The sequence below is a fragment of the Eublepharis macularius genome, chromosome 8 (genome assembly GCF_028583425.1).
Source record: "Eublepharis macularius isolate TG4126 chromosome 8, MPM_Emac_v1.0, whole genome shotgun sequence".
NCBI lineage: Eukaryota > Metazoa > Chordata > Lepidosauria > Squamata > Eublepharidae > Eublepharis > Eublepharis macularius.
The window spans coordinates 113051736-113076895 of NC_072797.1; the positions used below are offsets into that span (position 1 = coordinate 113051736).

Sequence of the window (25160 nt, forward strand, 5' to 3'; positions counted from 1 at the left end):
ACATGCGTTCCGTGGGAACGTGTGTTTATGGAACAAATGAATTTTTCCAGCCGTTCCGTAGCTGGGTTTGGAGTTTCAGAGACCCTGCGCCAGTTTCAGCCCATTGGCTGAACCCAGGGCAGGGTCTGTGAAACTGACAGCCCCTGCGCAGGAGAAAGGGGATCCCTTCCTTAGTTACTAGGATTGTACTTTGCCTCAATCTGTTTACTTTATCTTGAGAAACAAGCACTAATTTAGTTGCCCTCCCTGTAGTTGAGTATGTGATTCTGAACTTCTAAGCATACATCCCATCTTTCAGTCCCAGCTTCAGTATTGCAGACAGAGGAGCTGTACTCATATTTTAATACAAAGCTACAAGCTTTGTGTGAATAATTGTCTTCTTCATCAGTGGCACATGCTATTTTGAAACAGTTTGGATTTGTTCCACACAACTTTCCAAAAATGGTGATTATAACTTGTGATGTCATGTGTGGGTAGCAGTGTATTGTACATGTACATGGTGGAAGAAGACAAAGTACATAGAACAATTCCTGTAAGGAACAGCATGCAAATGAGCACTGTAACAAGTTACCTTGCAGTACTGCATTGGACCTTTATATATACATCAGTTCTCATAGTATATTTGTCAGTGTTTTTGAAGGCATGGTAAAAACTAGGGCTGTGCACAGGTGAAACTGATTCGGAATACCCCCAAATTCGGGGTTCGGGAATCGCTTTGATATGCTCTGTGAAGATTCGGAGCATACTGAAGCGAGGGGGGGAACTCCCCACCACCACCACCCACCCTCCCTGGGGCAACCCCTCCACCCCCCCTGGGGAAACCCCTCCAACCTCCACCCACTTACCTGGGTTATCAGCTGGGTGGCGGTGGCGGCAGCAGCACAAGGCTGCGTGGCCTGGAGCCAGCCGGCTCCTCTGCCGCCGTGCTGCCACCCAAGCCTGAGGGGTGGTGGGGAAGGCCAGAGCCGCCGCCTCTGGCCCCTCCTGCCCCTCAAATGGTTTTAGCGTGCAGCGCCGCCGCAGCCATTTGAGGGGCAGGAAGGGCTTTCTCCGCCTCCTCCGGCCCTTCCTGCCCCTCAAATGGCTGCCGCAGCACTGGCACGCCATGGCCATTTGAGGGGCAGGAAGGGCCGAAGGAGGCGGCTCCGGCCTTCCCCACCACCCTGCAGGCTCGGGCGGCAGCATGACGGCGGCAGAGGAGCCAGCCTGGAGCCACTGCAAGGTAGGTGGCAGGGGAGATGGGAGGTTAATGTTTAAAGGGCCCCACCGCTGCTTGCAAGCAGCGGCGGGGCCCTTTAAACAAGCCCCGAAGCTTTCTGAAGCATTTCCAAATGCTTCAGAAAGCTTTGCTTCGGTATTCCGAAGCTTCGGGGAATACCGAAGCATTCTGAATTGGGTTGCTTTGGGTAACTTTGTACCTGAAAAAAAATATAGCATCTAAATCAGTTGTTTGATTTTATGTTCTTATGTATAAATATTTTTTGCATTTTATCTTTACTGGATCTTTGAATTTTACTAAAGCCTATAAAGCGGTATGTCTTATGATGTGTAACAGTGTCTGAGTAAACTACTTCTCACTGAAGAAAATAAAACTAAAATGTAGGAACTCATAAATTGAAATATGAGTCAAGTTACTTGCTGCTGGAATAATGCCTAGACGAAACCTAAGCAAAGCTGTTGTGAGTTATTCTGGGACTGGATCCCGATTCAATTAAGATAATTTCATTTAATGTTTAATATCTTTTTCCACAGGTGTATTGGATGTGGGGTGAAAGGAGGGAAAGAAGCAAGCTTTACTACAAGTATTAAAACCTAAAATGCACTGATAGGTTTTCTAGCATTAAACATTAGCTCCCTTTTGATTTTTGTGTATGCTTCTTTCAATAATTTAGATCAGATGATAAGAAGAGCATGAACTGGAAACAACTTCCCAAGAAGCCATGCAAAAACCTACTTAGTACCTTAAAGAAACTGCATCCACAGCTGGCATTAGGTAAAATAAAGGAAAGCAGCGGGAAAACCGATCTATGCAAAAGATTAATATGCAAAATTAATATGGGGGAGACTTTTTGAAGTTGACCTATTTGTTTCCCCCTTAGTTTGAGAAGTCTGTGCTGAATTTTGCTTAATGTAAAGCAGCAGTTTTCGTTAGAACTTACGGTTGCAGGTTCTCTGCTTTATCACACTTTCCCATCAGGATGACAGGAAGTGTCAGGATGGTGATTTAAAAATTTTCTTTTACGGTGTGATTAGGAGAGGGGCACAATAATGCCAAGTTGTAACTCTGATACCCACATTGATTAAGTAGAGTATTTCTGTTTATAGTGAGTGTGAGACAAGCCGTATATGGTTTGGGACCAACATACCAGAAGGACTGCCTACTTCCTTATGAACCTGCCTGACCACAGCGGTCATCTTGGGGTGGCCCTGCTTGCTGTGCCTCTGCCTTCTTGAGATTAGGCAGATGGCCACCTGGGAGAAGGCCTTCTCAGCTGTGGCACCAAAACTCTGTTAGTCTCTCCCCAGGGAGATTTGCATGTCCCCTTCTGTTGCCGTTTTCCACCTGTGGTAAAGACTTATTTGTTTCACTTGGCATTCCCTCAGTGATTCCGCCTTCCTCCCCAGTCTTTTAACTGTTGTTTCTATCTTTTGTATTTATTCTAAACTCTGTTTTTAAATTGTATTTGTGTACTGGTTTTAATCGTTTTAGATGATTTTAATCTCTATTTTTAATTTGTAAGCTGCTGTGGTGGTCGTATTGGGGCAGAAAGGCTGGGTAAAAATCTTGTTAATAATAATAATAGCTGAATGTCAGGGGTAAGACTGGAGGCTGTTAGTAAAATTGAAATTCATAATGAGCTAAGTTCTGAGACCCAAATGCCTTTTTGGATATGTAACTGTTGAAATAATTCTCTATTTGTGTGAAGTGTTCTCTCTGTAATGTTTATGTACTGGAGCTTTCCCTGAAAGTTGAGCACATTTGAAAACCTTTCTTGTAGATTCCTTCAAATAGCAGCGTTGGTTTAAAGCAATTGGTTTAATTCACTTCTCTTTACCGCAGTGCACAGAAAGACACAAGAAGGCTCTGCAGTTGAGATGACACCTATAGAGGCAGATTTCTCCTGGCAGAAAAAGATGACCCAATTTGAAATGGAGATTCAAGAAGCTTTTTTGCGTTTCATGGCATCTATCTTAAAAGGGTACAGAACGTTTCTTAAACCAATCACACAGGCACCTTCAAATAAAGCTACTGCTGCAGATTCCCTGTTTGATCTTCAAGGTGAGTCTTGAAGAGATCATTGATTTGGGTTGTATTGAAGTTCTAATAGTATTCATTAAGGACAATCTCTGTCTGTGGCTTATAGTTCGTGCTGAGAGATGCATCCAGTCACTAGCTTTAAGCTTCCTCCCGAGTTGGATATAGGAAAGAAAAGCAATGCAAGTGGTGGATACCTAGCAGGTTCTTGTTCATCTACAGTCTTTAATGTAGTCCCACCCTGGGATTGTGCTTGCGCTGGCCTGCTCCTCGGAATAGGACTTTTCTCATCTTACAGGCTATTAAGGGGGGGCGACCTGCCCCGCAACTACTCTGAGCTGGATCTTCCCACTGAAATGGCCATGGGATCGGGGAGGTCGCCCCCTTTCTACCCCAGTTCATTTTTTGCTGCTGTGAAGGACAGATGTCTCCAAAGCTTGCTCTTTAGCTATTCGGCTTGGCTTGCTTCTTAGCTTGTAGATAGTTAATAGATAGTTAGTTTATAGTTAGTGTTATTGATTAGTATTTTTCCCCCCGAGTTCTTTTTCATTGTTAAAAAGAAAAGAGAGGAAGAATGGAACACGGAGACTGGGATCAGTGAGTTGCGATTTTCCCTTTGTGCTCATTGTTGTTGTTGTTTAACCCGATCCCTGAGGACTTAGAAGATGGTGGACAAATCACTTTTTAAGAAGTGTGCCCAATGTAGCACTAGATTGCTAAAACAGATGGGCACTCTTTGTGCCTAGCGTGCCTGGGGGAAGGTCATATAGGGGGAAGGCAAACATTGTTGTCTCTTCACCCCCAAGGCAAGAGGAGACTGAGCCTCCCAATTGAAGGCAACGCTTTGGGAGAAGGCCATGTCCAGCACCAGTAGCCCAGCAGCAAAGCTATCTGCCCCAGTAGAGTGTACAGCGCGAGCCGTATCAGAGCCAGCACACGAATTGCATCGACCTCGGATCTGAAACCAGAGATACCGTCAGACCAGACTGCTCACCCTCGAGGTTGACAGTGGAAGCATTCCCAGTCTCAAGAGACTTTGACATAAGTTCATTCGGTTGCTAGTGTCGCATTAATAGAGGACAGCTCCCAAGGAGCAGAAGGTGCAGCTAGAGTGCCAATTAGAAATGAGAATGCTTCAGCTCCATCACCAAAGAAACTAAAAGATAAGACCAAACACTTGGAGAAACCTTGGCACAAGTCGCGGAACCGTGCCAAGTCTGTTTGAGAGCTGGTACCAGAACCATGGGTAGAGAGAGCAGTCACCCTCTGGGAGGTCGAGCTCACAGTCCCCCTCATCTGGAGAGGAGGTCAGGATGAAATCGGATCTACAGATACAGACGTACCCTCCCATAGATCGGGCAGAACAGACACATCAGTGTCCACTGTGGTGCCCACCGTACCCAGCTGCAGGTTACCCTTACGAATGGGACTTGTATCTGCACGACTGGGACTTGTATCAGCCTTTCCCTTATACACCGTCATCCTCAGAGCCTGGTGAAGCCTTCTTAGCGCTCGAATCCAAGTTGGTATCCGTGCTTGCACACCATCACCTTGGAACCAAGGTCAGATTCAGGGTCAGAACCAGAGATGGAAGATTGGAGCGTAGTCAGATGGGGACCTTGGATCCGTCCCCAGTGGAGAACGTAGGAGACTCGGAATGGAGCTCCCCTAATATTGATTTCAAACTCTGCTCGGAGCAGATGCTCCGCATGGCAAAATCACTGAACATCGATGTCTTGATGGTGCAACAGAAACCTAGAAATAGCATCTTGAAATACATTTACTCAGACATACCAGATACAGTGGCTTTCCTAACAGCTTGTCTCCTAGGGTAGATGGCTTGCAGTTTTCAGAGGAGGTGGCAAAGGTTCTACTTAATGCTCGCAGACCAACTACCAGAAAGTCATACGCATATAAGTGGAATAGATTTGTTCAGAGGCCAAATGCCAGGAAGGTCAATCCAGATATGTGCCCTTTATTGGATATATTTGACTACTTGGTGTCCCTACAGGCCTCAGGGCTAGCTTCCTTGTCAATGAAAATTCATTTGGCAACTATATTGGCATTGATGGGGAAACAGTTTTCTCATACTATTTGTCAAAGTTGTTCTTGAAGGGTTTATGCAACCTTTACCCTCCAGTGGCCCCCTTGGTCCCACAATGGCCCCTATCATTAGTTTTGGCAAAAGTGTTGTTGAAACCTTTCAAATCCTTGGCAACTTGCCCTTTATCTCTCCTTTCTGCAAAGGTGGCTTTTTTGCTGGCAGTTACCTCGGCTAGGAGGGTCAGAGAACTCAGAGCACTTAGTATAGACCCTCCTTCAGATCTACCCGGATAGGGCAGTGATGTGTACTAGCCTGCAATTCTTGCCAAAGGTGGTTTCTAGGTTTCATATATCACAAGTTATAACTCTCCCTGTATTTTTTCCTGACCCTATCACTCCACAGGAGTGGACATTACATGTGCTGGATGTCAGGAGGGTGGTTCTCTTTTACAAGGACAGGACCCAATCTTTTTGTAAGGAGTCAACATTCTTTGTCTGCTACTCAGGTCCTAACAAGGGCAAGGCTGCATCCCCACGGACAATTTCTAGATGGGTGGTATCAGCAATTAAACACTGAGATAAGATGGCCAACATCCCTTGCCCCTTTGTTCAACAAAGTCTCAGGTGGCATTGGCTTCTTTCCTGCAAGGAATTCCAATTTCTGATATCTGCTATGCTGCTACATGGTCGTCAGACGAGACCTTTGTGAAGCATTATGCTGTGGACGTCAGCTCCAGGAGGGAAGCTGCAGTAGGACAGGCAGTCCTATAGTCCTTCTTCACTTGAGAGTTTCCTCCCACCTTTGGGTGAGTAGCTTGCTATTCTCCCAGTGTGGGACTGCACTAAAGACCATAGATGAAAACAGGATTGCACTTACCTGTAACTGTTGTTCATCTAGGTCTTTGTACAGGCACACATTACCCCTGCACCTATCCCACTGTAAACTCTCTGGCATTACTAAGGGAGTTGCGGTGGCACAGGAGAACTGGGGAAGAAAGGGGGAAACCTCCCCAATCATGTGGCCATTTCGATGGGAAGATCCATCTCAGAGCAGTTGCGGGGGAGGTTGCCCCCTCTTAATAGCCTGTAAGCTGAGAAAAGTCCTATTCCGAGCGGCAGGCCTGTGCAAGCACAGTCCCAATGTGTGCCTGCACAAAGACCTAGATGAACAACAGTTACAGGTAAGTGTAACCCTGTTTTTCTCTTCAGAGAAGGACTCCTGTGAGATTAATTAGGACTGAAGCAAGTGACCCTTAATATCTTAGATTACTTCCTGTGAATGAGGTGTGATCAGGTGTTGCTTATTCACAGGGAATCGTACAGAATGTAAAATGACAGTTGAGACATTAGTCCCTGGATGCAGCCAAAGGTACTTTGGGAAGTGAAGGGAGATGTGCTGTTCCAGCATGTAAGGTAAATGGAGGCATAGGAGGGGAGGGTGGGAGTTCAGAATTTTTACAGTATTGCCCAGAATAGTAGGTCAAATTACTGAAGAGAGTGATATTTATTGGAAATGTATAGAACGTACAATAGTTCCGCTTCTCCGATACAAAAATGACAGGAGGTTTTATACCCAACAGGCTTGACATAGTCACTAAACTTGGACTTGGAAATATTGGTGAATTTCTCTTGCACTGCATTCTAGCACATCAGCTTGGGGCGAAGGCTCACATAAGAGTTGGAGTTATGTGATAGTTCTCGTTCCTTGCTTGCCTAAAAATGCTTTGTAGTGCTGTTGTATTGTTATCATGGCTTAACACAACAAGCAAGATGCCCTATTCAGTAGCATTTAATTTTGTACATAATGTAGGCATTCTGTCAGTGTTGCCATAGAAATTATACAGTTCAAGAAAAAACTTGGGAAATGGTAGAAATCATTTATTGGGGCGTTAGGGGAAGGGTATGTGTAGAACATAACCATGTGCCTTGTGGTACAAAGCCCCATCGGCTTGATAACAAAAGCTGGACGTTCAGAAGAAAAGGGAGAAGTCAAAAGGTATAATTAACCTAGAATTTCTTCTGCAGAAGCTCCTTTTCAAGTGAATGAGACTTGTGGCATGTCTCATTCAAAAACTTACATCCTTTCTGGTTGTGTAGTCCCTTAAAAGATTTGAATTGAAATGTTCTCAATTAAAGTACAATGCTCGGAATGGTTTGGGGAGTTCTTTTATCACCAGAGTTTACACAGACAAAACGTTGTTATAACTTTTTTCAGTTTCAAAACATATTATTCCACTGTGTTCTTGAAAGGGCCAACAGATGGGATACTATCAACAAGAGAAATAGCATGAAAACCATCTATGTACAGTCTTTTTAGTATAAATAAACCTACAAAGGAGAGAACTTGCTTTTCTAAGCTCTTGGAGGAATGCCAAGGATTACAGTAAAAAGTTAAATAGACAAATGAAATAATCGGGAATCTTTTGTCTTATGCCAATACTTTTTAAGCAATTGTCTTGTGTTCTTTTTAACTAGGGTTTTTAAAAAGTAGAGATCGTGCCTACACAAAGTTCTACACGGTTTTAACTAGAACACAGATATTTAGCCGCTTCATTGAAGAGTGCAGTTTTGTGAGTGACAAGGATACTGGCTTGGCTTTTTTTGATGACTGTGTGGAAAAGGTAAAAAAATGCTTTTGTTTCAACAAATGCAGTAGTGTTTGACTCTTGTGGATTTGTGGCTTTTTTTGTCCTTGTTAGATGCTTCATGAATCTATCCTTATTTTGATGTTGAGAGAGATGACCTTGTACTTCTTATAGCAGATTAATTGCTTGCTTTGTTGATAGGATTTCTCAGCGAGCCCTTCTACTTCCATGTAGTGCATTGCTAAATTTTAGTGCAATAACTGTGGTTCCTAATAGAGGAGGATACCTGCTAGATTCTCATGTGGAACTTTTGGTATACTTTTGGGTTGCTTGGATGGTGTATCCCATATTCTCCTTTACTATGCCTAGAAGGCTATAATGTCTGAACCTGGTGATTCCACAGTTATCCCTTATCCAATCTAGTACATTTTTTATCCCACTCTTCCCCCAAGAAGCTCAGAGTGGCTGACATGATTCTTACCTCCATTTTATCCTCACAGCACACCTGTGAGGTGTGTCAGTCTGAGAGACTATGCATGGCCCAAGGTGAGCTTCATGGATCATGGGGTTTAGAAACTAGGTTCAAATGTGGCATTCTAACCACTGCACCACACCAGCTCTTTGGGTTTACCTTGGATTTTCAATCCAGTAGCTGTGCATGTAGAAGCTTGTGTGTGAAGGAGAGGCAGGCTGTTCGCTAGGCAAGGAGCAGGGGGATGTTTGGGGTGTGTAATAAAAAGTACATTGTGGTCAGTCATTTATATAAACACCTCTAATTCTATTTTTAACCCCTTTCCCTAGCTTTTTCCTGAGAAAGGATCAGAAAAAGGAGATAAGGTATTTACTTTGCGTATTGTTGGAGTTTTTTTTACGACTTTTCTGGTAATTAAGCATGCATGCTCATTCAAGAAGATGCGTTGGGATCTTTGACATGCTGACTCAGTGCTCCAGATCCTTGCAAGGCGACACTGTGCTGATTTAGTAAACTTTTTTGGCAATGGAGACAGGATACCTGAACGATGCGTCTTAAAGCCATGCGCTACAATTTTTCTTTGGTATTGCTTCCTGTATCTTCACGTTGTGGTGTTGAGGCACAAAACTTTAGAGCACAGGAAGTTCCTGTGCAGTTGCAGAGTTTACAGGCTTCTTGGGTCTTTTGCACCCACCCAGGGCTTTTTCGTCGGTTCTGGCCCTGTGCTGCCTCAGTTTCTCGCCAGAGTTCTGCACACACAGTCAAAATACTCCAGTCCAGTCTCCGAAGTGCTTCCCAGACTTCTTCGTGTTACGCTTAGAAAAAGGCTGCATCTGCTGCAGAATTGCTCTTTCCCTGGCTTTTCTATGACTTTTCTCCCTGATTATATACCCTGATTATTTTTTCCCAGAGAAGTCAAACTGGGGCTTTTTAAAGTGCCGAATGCTTTCTTTGGTGTAAGCCCTGGCGTTTGCCCTCCCCTTTTTCCCCGGATTAATTGAACAGTTTTTTTCCTGAATTGTTTTTATTTTTAAAAACAGTAATGTTGCAACAATGCCTTAAAAACAAAGCAAAAAAGCCCCCTTGCAACTGACTGGGTGGGGGTGGGGGGGGGGAGGCTGCAGTATGACTAACACACAAACTCGACAGCCTTGAATCCCAGTTGATGTTTAAAGCGTCTCTCTGTGCTTCCTGTATTTTTTAGTCCATTCGCTTTTTGGCAGTTCTTAAAAAAAATTAAACAGCAGTGTTGTAACCTTAAAAAAAAACTTGTAAGTTCCCTCAGCCTATGGGCTGATGAAACTGATGAGTCTAGTGCAGAAAAAATAAACGGACTCCACTTTGATTCATCCCCCCACCCCCCCAGGTGCAGAATTACAGAGGCCCAAAGTGGATCGAACACCCAGAAAATCCGATGCAAGTGTACATGTGGAAAACTCCTTGATTTAAAATTGGATTATTGTGTATTTGCAGGTTGATACTGATTCCACAGAGGACACACGGTTGATTGAGCTTGATGAGTCACAAAAGAGTGAACATACAGTGTTCATAATGCCTCCAGAGCCTCCCCCTGATGATGGACAGGAGAGGACACTAATGTACAGGTATTTAGCTAAATAACAAAGAGAACCAATTTACGGATGGGTACGATTGAGTTATGGAGACATGTTGTGCGTTCCAGAATTTTTTAAAGCATACTTTGAAATTTTGAAAAGAAGTGACTTGGACTTTTCATTTACGTGGAAGAAAGATAAACCCGTATGGTAATACTGAGCTAACTCAGCATTCTCGATGTAAGCAATTGTGCAAAATATTATGATCTTGATCTTGAGGACTGTGCAGCTAGTTCTGTGTGCCCAAAGACACTTTCGCTCTCTATTTATCAAACAGCACCCCCCCCCACACACACACACAAGCCACATAGCAAAGCAAATTTAGACCTGAAGAAAGTTATATTTTGTGTTATTTCCTGAAGGATCTGCTGTTCAAAGGGAATGATTCAGAAATTTCGCTAGGCATATACATGCTTTTGACTTGTCTGTGGTGGCTTTTGATTCCACATCTTTGGGGCTTTCATTCCAGCAACATCCAGTTGCTTCTTAAACAAATACAAGGTATTTGTATGTTATGCAGAAGGGTGATCTAATTTACTGTTCTCAAATATGGTACAGCATGCAGTCAATCCATAGCATCTTAATTGCATATGATATAGAACATTAGCTGATGATGGCTAATAATTTTTGTTACCTTATGGGAAATAAAAATAGTCATAAATTGACCAAGAGATATTTGAGTGAGTGTGTGTGCGAGCGCGTATATCACACACACAAGCCTAAGTTATTAGGTCCTGTGAGACACCTCCTTGGTGGGGGCAGCTGCTGAGTCACTGCCTTGGTGTCTCAGTGCATTCGGTATCCCCAGGCCTCAGACAGGAAGATCACTTGGAGGGGGGTTATGTCACCCTGGTATCCTATAGTGGCTGCTTTCCAAGAACCTAGGCCCCTACTCCTGTGGCCTGGCAGTTTTGCATCCTCCCAGGCTTTTTGGAGCCCCTTTTATAGCCCTCTTTGTCATCCCTCCTCCAATTGGCCTGAGCCCCCAGGGCATGGCCTATTATAAGTGAAGGGGTTGGAACATTATTACCTGGCCCAGCAGCCACCTGTATCCTGGCTGACCCACCCTTGAACTTGTGCTGCCACTTGGTTGGATCCCCTTGGTTTCAGTGACCTGCCCTCGGTCTCTTCCTCCTGCTGGTGTCTCCTGCCGGCTCCATCCTTCCTTGGTGCTGCCCTGGGAGCTGCCAGGTAGTTGCAGTTCTAGCTGAGCCGTGCCAAGGCTCTGGGCTCATTTCTAAGCCACGTGGGGCTACCTCCAGGCGCAGCTTGCAAAGGCACTGGTCAGTGAGGTCATCGGCCAGCACAAGGCTCCCTAACATCCAGGAATGCTGCTGGCTTGCCTGCTGCAGCTGGCTTCTGTGTTGGTGGTATCATAGCTGCATGGTAGGGCCTTCCAGCCCAACAGGGTTGTTGCCCAGTGAGTGAGACTCTTCGGGGGGGGGGGGGCTGGAGGTAACAGAGGTGGTTGTCACGGCCCCATTGTTTCCAGGATGGAGGGCGGGCATCACTCCAGGTCTGGGGTGATCCCTAGACAGGTCCAATTATAGCTTTTTGTGGCTATCTAATGACAACTGCATGCATTCTAATAACATTTTTTTCTGGAGGTTGCATTTTATATAGTACAGTCATGTTCTTGCCTCTTAGAAATAGGCTTTTGTTTATAAATAGAGTAGCTTGTCCTTTGTTTGCGCTGCTACAATGAAGATTGGTTCCCAAGCATTTACCTTTTTTTTTCCAGCTATAAAAACTTCCCTAGACTAGATTTTAAGTTCTTTGACAGGCCACAAGAACTCAAGCGTTCATTCAACAGGCACCCAGCTGGAGGTACTATTTCAAACAGCCCAGCGCTCATGGCAAAAAGGACAAAACAGGTTAGTTCCTTGTGTTTTTAAAAATCTTATATGACTATATAATATATGGGGCTATAAGTGACATGCTAGAGAAAGCATTTGCCATCTGACAATTGAATATTCTAAGGGCAAAGGCCTGAAAATAACATGCATAGAAAGCAGCACGCTATGTCTTCTGCATTGCAAAAAAAAGATGGGGTATGTTAAGTGCCTGTTTATTGTTGTTGTTAATTGTTATCTTACCTCTCAGGAGATAAAAGCAGCACATAAAATAGCCAAGAGATATTACACAAGCCCTCCGCAGTGGGCCAAGTGCCTCTTCAGTCATTGCTACAGCTTATGGTTCATTTGTCTGCCAGCATATGTTAGAGTTTTGCACCCCAAAGTCAGAGCTCTGCAACAAGCATATGATGTTCTTATCAAAATGAGGAAAACAGATGTGGAACCATTGGATGAGGTGAGTAAAGAAAGTTGCTATGCTATATGAATATTTAATAATATGTTTATTGCTTTTCCGGCCGAAGCCATAAGCCATACAAACACCAACAAAATATGAACTGTACACTTGAACATACCCAATTCACACAGACATAACTCGTCATTATCACTTTAAACTATCTAAGCTCATGAAGATTTTGTTTCTTTATTTCTTTATCACCGTGGCTAAAAAGGAAGCCACTATAGCAGAGGTTTGATTGTCAGGAAAGTTATCAGACAATAACACTGAGATTGCCCAAGGAAGGAAGGGAAGCTTTTCTTTTAACATAATAGGAATAATAAATCTCTCTCTTTCCTTACTCCACTTAGGGCAAAAAACTATTATATGATCCAAGGTCTCTAACTTTCCTTGTCCACAGTCACAAACTCGTTCAGAATAAGGGAGTCCAGAGTGCTATATGAAATGAGATGCAAATGCATATAAATCTGTAGATATTGTAGAGTCAGTTACTCCTCTCCACCAAGAATGACTTAATTTCCAGCAAACTTCCTGTGCTTTGGAATACATTCATAAGGTTTCTCTCTCTCCTCAGAATAAGTTGGTTAGTTAAATAAGAAATCCAGAAGTCGTTTGTATGATTGGCAGGCTGCAGCCAGACATCCACAGCTTAAATAAAAATGCACACAATTTGGCCTAGGCTGAGCTCCTGTGCCCCTTCTCATATAAAGCATGATCAAGGAATGGTGGCAAATGACTAATTATGATAACCCGTGATGTACAAATGCATGATTTAACTGGAGTTAGCCCCTCCACCACAAACAGAGATTCTAAACCCAAATTAAATACTAGTTAAGAGTTCAGCTGGGGGTGGATGAGTAGGTGGGGAACTAACTCTTGTTATGCCTGTTAAGTCTGCCTGTATTCATATGTTACTGATAACCAGAATGATTTTTCTTTCATCACTGTCTGTGCAAGACCGGAGGGAGACAACAGCCAAGCTTGTGTGGGAGCCTAGCGCAATGCTGGTTCGTGCACTTTTAAAAAAAAATCCGACTGCAGTTAAATTGGGTAGCCAATATCTTGCTATCTTGTTCTTCCACATTGTCAGCAACACTGAGGAGGAAAATTTAGAGAATTTTATTTACCTTATTTTATTGTTCATCTTTTTCACTGAGACTCAGGGTGGATTATGTGGCTGAACCATTGTGGATTCTACCAGTTTTCAGAAATATTGATTCCAAGTACTCTAGAGTTCATTATCACGCTCTTGAGCACAATAGCTCTCATTCAGTCGTGGGGTGTCTGAGTTTGATTTGAAAATAGGGGAACTATGATGCGTTCCCTAGTTACAGTCACAAATTCAAACTAGTTCAAGCCTCCTCTGGTTGTCCGACTCCTAGCTAATTACGCTCTTGGGCACCTATCCAGGAATATGTTGCGCTTTTACCAGGTTCTCAGGATTTTGGCCAGCACCTGTTATGAAATAAAAAATTCCTTTACCCAGTTTGTCTCCTCATTTTTCATCTATAAGTACACATAGATAACCAGATAAATACCTAAAGGTTCCAAAAGAAATTAAAAACGTTAATAAAAATGTCATCTCCTTGATTCAGAAAACAGAAATTGTTTCAGGGAAACCTGTAAACCTTTAAAAAACTTTTTTAAAAAAATCCTATCTCTGCTGCTTAGTTGGACATGGGTAATTTAATAAGCTTAGCTACAGTACATCATTAAACTAGCTTCCTTTCATACTGAGAGTTTCTTTCCTAGTTAAATCTTGCCTCGACTTATTTTAAATAGAAAAATTAGAGGAAGTTTTTCTGAAAATGCAGTCATTGAATTAATTAACATAGATCTGGGAGTGGTTCAGAGCATCAAGTTAGACAAGTTGGGAAGTAATTAAATAATATTGTTGTTGTGTCAGTTTTACCGATCTAATCTGCCCAAACTTGAAACGAGGCCATAGAAGTCCCATTAGCTAGAGCATGCTTTTGAAACTAGGGCTTGGAACAGTTATTTAAGATTATTTGTAAATGGACATGCGTGTGTTTATATCTATGGTTGCCAGCCTATTGGCGGAAGTTGGGGGCAGAGGTACGGAGGTGCCGTCCCATGATGGTGTTGGTCACTCTGGTTTGTATCTAAAGTGCCACTGGACTAAAATCCCGCTGATACATCTTGCAGTTCCTGAGTGTTCAACATTCATTTGGAATTTTCACTATTCACAGTGAATATTGCGTTTCCAAACATTACGTGTTCATTGTAACAAGCCTGAAGAGCTTGGTTTTCTTATTTTTCTTCCTCCTTTCAAAATTGACTTGAGCTGAAATTGGCCATTATTTTTGTTATATGCAAAATGGTGTTTCTTTGTTTCATGTAAATTGATCTCCCATAGTTAATATAGCACCATAGCTGAATTGGGTGAGAATACACTCACCAGTGACAGGACTGGAAACCTGTGGGTCTATACTCCAATGCCTTTTGTCTTAACCTATCATAGGATGTTAGAGATGCTTCAGCTTTTGTTGATTTTAGGTAGTGAGGCACATTATTTGATAGTGCATTGCCAGAGGTATACTGCATGGCATAGCATGTCTCCAGTCAGGCTCAACCACGCTGGCCCTGCACCATGCCCTCCCTCCTTATTTTCAGTACAGCATCTTACAGAATTAGACTAAACATCTCTTACAGTGAGTTTTTAAAACTAAATTTGTTCAAGTTTGAACAAATGATGACTCTGTTCAGCTCAACAGATCCTGAAATTTCTTGAAGAGGCTTTTGCTTTATTCTTGTGTGTTTTACCAGCTTAGCTTGTGCACCATCTACTGGTTGCATATATTGAGAAGACTTTATCTTTTATGTTCTTTTGCATCCATTGTTTTACACAACTTAAACTGCTCCATAATGCATCTAGAAAACGATTACACAAACTTTTCAATCTTTATTAGGTTTGCTATAGAGTTGTGATGCAGCTCTGTGGACTTTGGGGCCATCCTGTTCTGGCTGTAAGAGTCCTTTTTGAAATGAAAAACGCTGGCATACAGCCAAATGCAATCACCTATGGTTACTACAACAAGGTAAGCGAATCATGCAAAAGAAGTCAAATAAGCAAGTCTCAGTTGTGCACATTGCATTGCAGAATGACACTGAAAATGCCCAAATTACCCCTCTATTCAAGAGTTCCCTTGCCTGGATCTCTATGTGGCTGGCCAAGGACAATAGTCTGGTCTCCCACTCTTCATTGCTTTGTTTACTGGGTCCAGATCGACCCATATTAGAGCCTATCTTGGGTAATGTCATTAACCAGCTGGCTTTCTGACTACCTGTCCACACTCTATACTTAGTTTGGTCTCTCTTGTCCATCAGAGTGACTTGCCGTGAATCCCAGATGTCTCCGAATCAGCTGCATACTGAATCAACAGAATCAGCTTCCCAGCCAAATGGGAAGTGCCTCAGTAGCTGATTAAAAATTTCCTTTCTCTCTGGACAGTGTCAGGATCCAAATATCAGTGTGGCCGCAGAGGGAGCAGAGTAGGTTTTGGAACTCTCTCTCCCCTGTTTAACTCAAGTGGCTATCAGACCCATACTGATGAGGATTAGATCCTGTCTGTCCAAGCTCTCTCATGCATGAGGGATGTGGTAGTTCAAAGGGCATAATTTCGGGGTACAGTTAAATTGTCAAAATGCTGATGGGGTACAGGGTTGCGAAAAGGCCTGGGGAAAATGTCCTGTTTTTAAAAGACAGGCTTAATGTGTGGAAATCATTTGCTGAAGTTTTTCATGGTACAAAGATCAGTAACATCCCATTAAGCCTCTACTGAAAGAACTGGATCATTTTTTCTCTCTAGACAGATGGCAAACCTAATGGGGTGCCATGGGGATTTTCTGCCTTGGGCAACAAAATGTCTTGGAATATTTTTATTGGTTGGAAGTGAGTGAGTAAATTAGAAGGTAGAACGATCAGTGGAAGTATTGGCCTTGAAATGAGTTGGTGAATGAGGGACTTCCTCACTGTAACATTATCATTCGATAAACATCAAGTTGACTGCAGAAGGGGCAATACGAAAAAGTCAATCTAGGTGCTATATAACCTGTACCACTCTTAATGGAAGAGACCATCAAGTTGAAACCTGCCTGTTACGGCCCTTTCTTTCTCTTGGGTAGATTTTGCCTTTAATCTTTCCATTTACACCCTCTGGGTAGATTGCTGCCACCAGGAATATTATATTCCAAGATATTTTATTTAAATTTTCCCTTTAGTAACATGCCTAAGCGTCAGGCTCCTTCGTGGTTCTATGTGGCTCTGAGGATAGGAATGGGATATAGCAATAACAGATACTCTGGGATATAAAAAAAAGCAAAGTAAACTTTTATTTTTATAAGAAGCGTATCGGGTTCATGTTATTTCTAAAACTTGATGATTCAAAGAGTAGTTCTCAATTCTTAAAGTTACTTTCTTAAACTCAGTCACACAGATCTTTCCTAAGGCTTCACACACAGTTTGCCTGCTTTCTCCTGACTGAATGTTCTTTCACAACCATACTCAGATCAGGTTTCCACATAGGTTATATTTCTCTCAGTAATACCCTAAACATGCTCAGGCAGCACACAGCTTGCCTCTCTTTCCCTGACTGAATGTTCTTTCTCCACTCTCAGTCTCAAACTGCATTCACTCCGCCCACACTCTGTCACCAACCAATCATCTCACTCACTCATCCCTCTCTTTCACCCCCACTCTTCACCTATATCACACCAAGCATTTAAAGACACATGCACACATTTTCTTAAAATCATTACACTGCCTTTCTCCATAGCTAGGGAACCGTGAACGCTAGTTCCAAATAATGCTATGTGCTCTGTTCAAAGAGAATCTGAGCATCTATCCATGGTCCCTGGTAATCAATCATACTTCTCTGCAGTTGCACACAGGTTCTGGGATGTTCATGGATCTGTCCAGGAGAAGTATACATCTCCATACATATGAATATGAATTTCAAAGTGTGACTGATACTGCAGAAAATGGATTAGGTAGTGTGTGTGTGCATGTGCCTGAAAATAGTACATTTTGAGTTTCTGGAAACAAATTATTAAGCACTTTCACTTTTCTAGGCAGCTTTGGAGAGCCCATGGCCTAGCAGTAACCGCAGTGGCATTTTTCTCTGGACAAAAGTACGAAATGTGGTGCATGGTATGGCACAGTTTAGGCAATGCCTCAGAAAGTCTGCACGCAATTCACAGGTCCCTTCAGTACCAGGTAACCTCACCGTCACTAACTTCCGTGGGCCCAGTTTCTACAGAGCTAGGTTAGAGTGCTATCTTACTGTGTTAGGAAAATGCATAATTGTATTAAGCTGGCTTGGGGGTGGCCTCAGGAGAATTACCTTAAATGTCCCAAAAATGAATTTGAAAATGTAATCATAGAAATGAAGAGAATTATGAGTCCCTTTAAAAATGGTGGTCATGAAAGCTTACGCATTAAGGAATGTTCACTTTTTTGTAACTAATGCGCTGTTGTTCATATCTTCAGCTCCTCGGATGACCGCAGGTGGAAGTGATGGGGACACGGTGAGCCATGGTAGTGTGGATAGTTCTAATGATGCTAACAGTGGGGAGCACACACTCTTCGTCAGAGACTTAGTCAGGCTTGATTCCATTGGTAATCACTCTAGCACAGGTACTAGATTTGCTGGGTTTTACTAACTGCACACTCCCTTTCTAATATGTTACTGACTTGGTTTTTCCTGAAATCTGTCCTTCCTGTGAAAGGGGTGAGGAGGATAAATGGTTCACACATACAACTGGCTCCCTGGCAATCCCATGAGCAGCAGAATGGAGGAGATAGTTCACAGGATCACCAGGAAGGAAACACCATGAGCAGATTACACCCTGGTCTTGTGTTTTGTGTGTTTCAAGCCATAATCTCTCTGGCATTATCTTATGTCTGGAAAACATACTGTTGCCCCTGAAAGAGGTCTAACAAAGTAAGACTCGTGAAGCAGAAAGGGGGTATCTGACAGAGGGAGCTTCGGCTCTTAAAAGCTTATACCCTGAAAATCTTGTTGGTGTTTAAGGCGCTACTGGACTCAAATCTTAAAGGGGTTGTAACTCTGCTTAGGGTGGCACTGCACATCAAGAATGAACTTATTTTGTAGAGGGGCCATGGGGATTGTGAATGGTTGAGTTACTGATAGTAAGGCAGGTATGTAGTTTCAGGTCAGCTTGAACCTCCAGTAACTTTTGAGTTCCCTCATCCCACAGTTCTGTAATGTCTTTCATTGCCCGTGGGTGGACATGATAAATATTCTTGTACAGATATAGAGTCTGATCATAGTCATGCCTCCTGTTTGAATTGTAGGCTGGCAATAAGTACATTGTGCAATAATCTTTTAGGGTAAATGCTTATGCAAATTTGCATAATGGTATGGTAAGGGATATTAGAAAAGGGGGAGATGTCCAAGTAGGCATTTCATACTGAATATGAAATACAGTGTGTCACTTGCATGAAGTGGATGTATGACATAAATCTGCGGAAAGAGATGATTGTGGAGTTTTAGCATATTTTATATTTTTAGTGTATACTTTAAAAATGCTCCCTTCTAAATGATATTCTTTATGCACATAAAACACTTTATTAAAACATAGTGAAGAATGGCTGCCATCCTGCTTTGTAGCCTGTAGATCTAAATGTTTTTCCTCTTCTCTCCCCTCCTCTACTAAACTTTCTGATATCGTTCTTTTTAAAAAGTTTGAGTCTCTCCCATGTGTAGATGGCGTTCTGTATTTGTCTAGTAGATGACTAAAGATTCCTTCTCTCTGATCTTTGTTGCTCTGCTTCTTGCTCTGTGCTGTCTCTTGGTGCTGTCATGGTGTGGGGTGCAGACTTGTATGTCGTGAAGCCTTGGAGGCACATAGGCGTTATTTCTGCTCTTGAATGTTAACCACTCCAGGTAATTTCCCCACTTATTAATGGGTCTTTTGTCACTTGATGAGCAAGGAGTGGGAGAGGTTTTTTTCCTCTTAATGCTATAAATAATAGTCAATTGCCATGGCAAAAAAAAATTAACCATGTGTAATTAGTAATCAGTCAGTGTTTGCATATTATCTCTTGAATGGCACAAAATCAAAAAATGTGGTTCAAAATTTGCATTGTATTTTACTTTTTCACTTATATACTTTACTATATTCACCTTACATGCTTTTTTGGTTTGCTTCTGGTACTTCCTTATCAGGGATGTGCATAATGAAATACTGAACCAAAACTATACACAGAAATTACTGCTCCAGGTCATTACCCTGATTTTCCAGAATGGTAACACAAGTCCAGGATGCTTGGAAATTACAACATCCTCTCCTCTCAAGAATCCATGCCTCTTCCCTCCCAAGTTCCCCCCAGCATTTTCTTTGATTCTACTGAGTTCCTGGGAAATGGCTGTTCTCCCTTCCAGCCAATCACCTTTGCAGGCAAGCTGCAAAGAGCTATCAGTTCCTTCACTCCCTTCAAAAGCCTGGGAGTACCTTGCTCGGGGACCCATAGAACTGGAACCCTGGGTCCAGTTTGCTTAAAATCACTAGTCTTTAAGACAAACAACTTTCAGCTGTCCAGGCTTCATTATTCTCATTAATATCTGCTCTCTAGCAAATTAAAGTATAAATATCCCATTTTTATCTTGTCCTTCCTTTAAGGAGCTGAGGTTGGTGTTTCTGCCCTACACCATTCTGCCCCCTCAAAAACTCGTCAGGTAGTTAGCCGAGAGACAATGACTGTTCTGAGGTCAGACAATGAGTTTCATGGCTCAGTGGAAATTAGAACACATCACCTGAAGCTGCTCAATAGCTATCAAGAGAAGTTTCACAAAAAGAGTGTTAGTTGCCGATTTAAAAATAGATACAAATCACCAACGTCTAAATCAGACAAGACAGCAAGAAAGTACGGGTGATAAAAAATTCTGGCCCAAACCGGGAGTTTTAAGCACAGCAATGGAAAACTACTCCCATCATAAGCTTCAGTGCCCAAGGGTGGCATTTGGTACTGCTCAACATTATATGATCACTTGCTATGGTCTGTCAAACATATTTTACAGTCACAGCTATAATTTAGATAAGTATGCCTAGCTGTAACCCACAGAGAATCACTGCAAAGTTACAGAGGGATACCATAACAGAGTGAGCCTAAAGAGATGCAAAATACTTTCTGGCATTTCATATGCAGAACTTCAGACACTCACCTTTCTTTACAATGACCAAATTCAAGACACTAAGGTTGGCATCCCTGAACAGATTTCCGTTTCCGTTCTCCAGTTCTCCTGGGATGATAACACGAGTGACCCTTGCTGAGCAGCAGGCAGACACGCCCATGAGTCAGAACCCCTTGCTTCATGGGGAAGCCTTGCTTATCGTTGCCGCCACTGATGCGGACAACATATCCCTGTGAAACAAAGGAGTTCAGACCTCAGTTTAGCAGCCTGACACGTGAAAGGATCTTAATCACAAGCCAAGCACGAGCTTGCATTCTCATGCAGTTGCAAGAAAGGCTACTGAGATGTTAAGGTGCATTAACAGAAGTCCAGTATCCAAGCCACAAAAAGGACACATGACAGACAACTAGACAGACCGCTCTCATGACAGACAATTAGACAGACAATTCACTAGACAGGCAACTCTCACTCTGCTGCGATTTTGGTGACATATGGTTGAAAAACAATCACTCCAATTCCCCCCCCCCAAGAAAAGTCCTCCAAGGGAAGGGGTCTGCAAAGGAAGCCTCCCTCACTTTGTGAAAGAAAACCAACAACAGACCACAAGAAAGAAAGAAAGAAAGATGGCAGGCACGGAGTTTTCAGCAAAAAAGTAAACATTTTCTGTGAGTCATTGTAAGAGCAGGAAAATTAAATGAATGCAACAGGGTTTTTTAATTGCCGGTGGCCAGCTGGAGCTCTACTGGTAGGCCTCTGATTTATGGCTTCGTTAGGAATCACTAGAGAGAAGCGCAGCGGTGCAGAGAGGCACCTACTTCAGGGATCTGTAAATCAAACTCCTTTGTTCATTCTGCTTGAAACTTAGGGGGTCTTTAGATTAGAGGGCTGACTGTTCTGTGAAAATTTGATGCCATTATTATTATAAACAGCTGCATTAGACCATCATATACATTCCCTATTGAAAATGATCCAAGAACTCCAGAACCTGAAAAAACATGCAGATTTGAATCCAAAATGGTAACGCAAATAAGTAATCACAATACCCTCCCCCCGAAGTCTGGATCTGAAATTATAATGAAAGTTTTCTTAGTGCACACCCTTAATCATTATGTGTCTAAGGGACTCCAAAGAAAATCTCTTAAACTTAGTTGGGTTTTGTGGTTGTACGGAGCTACCAGAATTGGCAGCTACTAAAACCCCAATTTCTGCTTACACCAGAGGAGGGGCAACACTAATGAGAACAGGAAGTAACAGGATGTCTAACAAATAATTCAGAAGTGTGTATGAGCATGCGCATAGGGGTGGAATTAGCTAATGGAGGAAACAACTAACTTGTATCTGAGATGTATAAGAAACAGGAAAATTCATGTTCTCATGTGGTATGTAAAATGGGAATGATACTCATTCCTCTTTAGAGAACTGACCTTCATTGTAACTTATCGTAATGCCCTACTAAAAATACTTCATACAGCAGCTCTCTAAAAAGCCTTTACATTGAATTTCAACTGCTCTTGCTTTCTTCCAACTGACAGTTGGTATGTGTATATTTTTGTGTCCTGGGTATTGCCGGTTTTGGCTCTTGTGCATTTTTCTTTTTCATTTTTAATAAAAAAATATAAATGAGTTTGTGCTGTATTAGCAAATCTGACAATACTGTTAGATAAAGTTGCTACAGTGTGTTGCATTCTTCTCAACAGGTGGTCAGTCTGATCAAGGATATGGTTCTAAAGATGAACTTATAAAAGATGACGCAGATAGCATTCATACAACAGATATGCTTGTAGAAAAAGAGGCTGATGCTAAAGATGATTTAATTGGAGGTATATTATATTGATTATTTGGTTTTTTAAAAAAAATATTCCAGTGCAGTTCTATGGATGGATTGACTGAAGAAATTTCAGTCAGTGGAGCACAACTTTCTTGCCTCCTCTGTTCCATTGCATCCCAAAATGACTCCTGAAATGTAGCTGCTGAAAGTACCAGAGACCCTTCTCAGGAACAGCATGGGGATAAATCAGCAAAATTCCCCCTCTTCTGTCCATGGGAATCCTTAGTAATAACGGGCTCTGTGACTTAGTGGTTGTTCCCATCATCTTTCAATGAAAATGGGATACATATACAATATACTTGTGCATGAATCTCACTGGGAGACCTGAGGCTGAGCGAGGGTGACCGGCCTGACTGATCTTATGGGGTGGTTGTGAGGTTAACAATGGTGGGAGGACAACCATGTATTTCTGAGCTTGGTGGAAGGGCAGGAGAAAATGTGATAGACGGGTAAACAGAGGCTGTGCTTTCAGTAGTAGCACAGCAGGGTGAAACTTAGCCGCTGTGAGCTCTCTTTCTCTCTGTAATATATTGAGCCAGTCTGCAAAAGACTGTTTAAAAAAAGATACAGCATCAGGAGCCAAGATCCCCAGTGTAGAAATGTGTTGGATTATGGAATAAATCTTCAAAACTGTCAGTTAGTTTCACTAATAGTCTTCCTTTAAAAAAAAAAAGCAAGCTGTCTAAAGTTGGTTGGTGCTACCTTTTATTGTACACTTATTTCTAGAAGCTAAACATTGGGAGTTATGATAGACAGCGTTAATAGAATTATTCCAGAAAAATAGCACTTGTAAGGGAAATTAAAAATGCTATTTCTTTCTTGCCAGTTAATTTTTAATCATGTTCCATGGCCAGCAGGTAGTCAGGCCACTGCCTTGAAGGGAGTGGATCATTGCAGAGACCACAGCGCTTCACTAATTAAAGAAAATTTTACTTTAGGTCAACAGGGTGATGCTACATCTTAAGCATCCTATTAATAAATTCCCATTCTGCATTTATGCAAGCTCATTTAGTCAGGTTGCCAAATCTGACCTGTAGTTCGTTGTTAAGAGGCAGGAGTCCTGACAGTTTACTGTTGCTTCTGATGTTGCCCTGTGGGTCTCCTCTGAGTTGGAAACTTTTGACAATTATCATTACCTCCAGATCATTACACCCTCCTTAATGGTCACTTTTTTGTTTTGGCAAACAGTCCCGACCCCCTTTTTCTTCGATGGTAGTTGACTCTTGGATCTATTCGTTTTTGCATGAATGCAGACTTTTTCAAGCTCTCTTGCAAAATTTGAGGTCACAAGGTTACTAAAAATTGCCTGGTCAGTGCAGGGAGCAGGAACTGATCAGGTCTTTGTTTCCTGTTATCCTGTTTGAGAACTGTTTCTCAAGACCATCTTGTTCTGGAAGCCAGACACCCTTCCTGAGAGAGGAAAAACTGCAAGACTTCACAGTCTGTTGCTCTAAGTTAGAACTGTCCATCAGTCACCCACGTGAAGTTCCTCTTTCTTGATTTCTCTGTTGACTTGGTCCCAGAGGGCAGACATCAGGAATCCTCGTGCATTTTTTTGGCCATTATGAGCCATGCATTACCTTTGCATTTTATTTTATAACTTTAATTTGATTTAACTAAATTAATCATAGTTATAGCTGAGATTATATCACACTCATTCCTATTTAAAATTTTACTTTGATTATTTGAATAGACTACAATTTCAGTTTTCTCTTTGGTTGGGAGAGGGCTGTATAGGACATTAAATATGCTTCATTTGTATGTCAGTTAACATTTTCTTCATTTTTTGCCTTTTGAAGAAGTTGATGGTGCCAGTGAATCTGGTGAAAAACACGTCCTTAATTTAGAATCCCATAGGCCAACAGAAGTCCCAGTACAGCCTGGAAACAGTATTGTAAAGGTTCCCTCTGGCATTTTCGACAGTACTGGCCGGAAGAGCAGCAGTGGTGAGTGACTGAATATGTGTAGCACGTTGAGATGTAAAGTTTACATTTATATCCATCTTGTAAATATAAAATTGTGGCAGTGTTGGATGTAATGAAAACAGACAGGCAACCAGGGCTTTTTTTTCTGGAAAAAGAGGTGGTGGAACTCGGTGGGTTGCCCTCAGAGAAAATGGTCACATGGCTGGTGGCCCCGCCCCCTGATCACCAGACAGAGGGGAGTTTAGATTGCCCTCCGTGCTGCGGAGGGCAATCTAAACTCCCCTCTGTTTGGAGATCGGGGCGGGGCCACCAGCCATGTGATCATTTTCAAGAGGTTCCAGAACTCCGTTCTACCGCATGTCAGCTGAAAAAAAGTCCTGCAGGCAATAGGGTTGCCAGGTCCCTCAAGTCTCCCAGTGGGAGACTGGGATGCTGGCTCCTACCTCCTCGGCACTTTTCTTGTTGCGACCGTGCATGCGCGTGCTCCTGGTGTGCGTGATGACGTCACTTCCAGGAGTGACGTCATCACACAGATGACGTGTCACGTGTGCTAGGGAGGGCAGAGAGAGCGGGCAGCTCTCTCTCTCTCTCTCTCACCGCCACCACACCCCTTGTCCCTGCCGGCACGGGCAGCACGGGCAGCGGTGGCTGCGGCGAGAGAGCAAGCTGCGGTGGCCAGGGCCTGTTCTCTCTCTTGCAGCCGACGCTGGCAGGGACAAGGGGCGTGGCGGCAGCGAGAGAGAGAACAGGCCCTGGCCACCGCAGCTTGCTCTTTCGTCGCCGCCACTCCCCTTGTCCCTGCAGGCGCCAGCTGCAGAGGGGCGCGGCAAGAGAGCGGGCTGCGGCAGCAGCAGCAGTGAGAGCGATGTGCTCTTACAACCGCCGCCTGCTTTCTCTCTGCCGCCACCTGCTCTCGTGGCGCGGGAGCATGCCCCGCACCCAGGGGCACAC

General features: G+C 42.9%; 1 protein-coding gene across 3 annotated transcripts in view; it reads left to right on the top strand.

Annotated features, from left to right (window-relative positions):
• The window catches only part of DENND4C (DENN domain containing 4C), a 102136-nt gene that overhangs the window by 50033 nt on the left and 26943 nt on the right, over nucleotides 1-25160 (top strand). For all 3 annotated transcript variants that reach the window (XM_054987136.1, XM_054987138.1, XM_054987137.1), the window contains 12 exons: nucleotides 1893-1993; nucleotides 3062-3280; nucleotides 7775-7920; nucleotides 8686-8721; nucleotides 9830-9960; nucleotides 11711-11843; nucleotides 12073-12279; nucleotides 15210-15338; nucleotides 17371-17515; nucleotides 17789-17935; nucleotides 22154-22276; nucleotides 24084-24230. In XM_054987136.1, coding sequence (XP_054843111.1) covers nucleotides 1893-1993; nucleotides 3062-3280; nucleotides 7775-7920; nucleotides 8686-8721; nucleotides 9830-9960; nucleotides 11711-11843; nucleotides 12073-12279; nucleotides 15210-15338; nucleotides 17371-17515; nucleotides 17789-17935; nucleotides 22154-22276; nucleotides 24084-24230 — 1664 coding nt within the window. The remainder of the gene's footprint in view (nucleotides 1-1892; nucleotides 1994-3061; nucleotides 3281-7774; nucleotides 7921-8685; nucleotides 8722-9829; nucleotides 9961-11710; nucleotides 11844-12072; nucleotides 12280-15209; nucleotides 15339-17370; nucleotides 17516-17788; nucleotides 17936-22153; nucleotides 22277-24083; nucleotides 24231-25160) is intronic.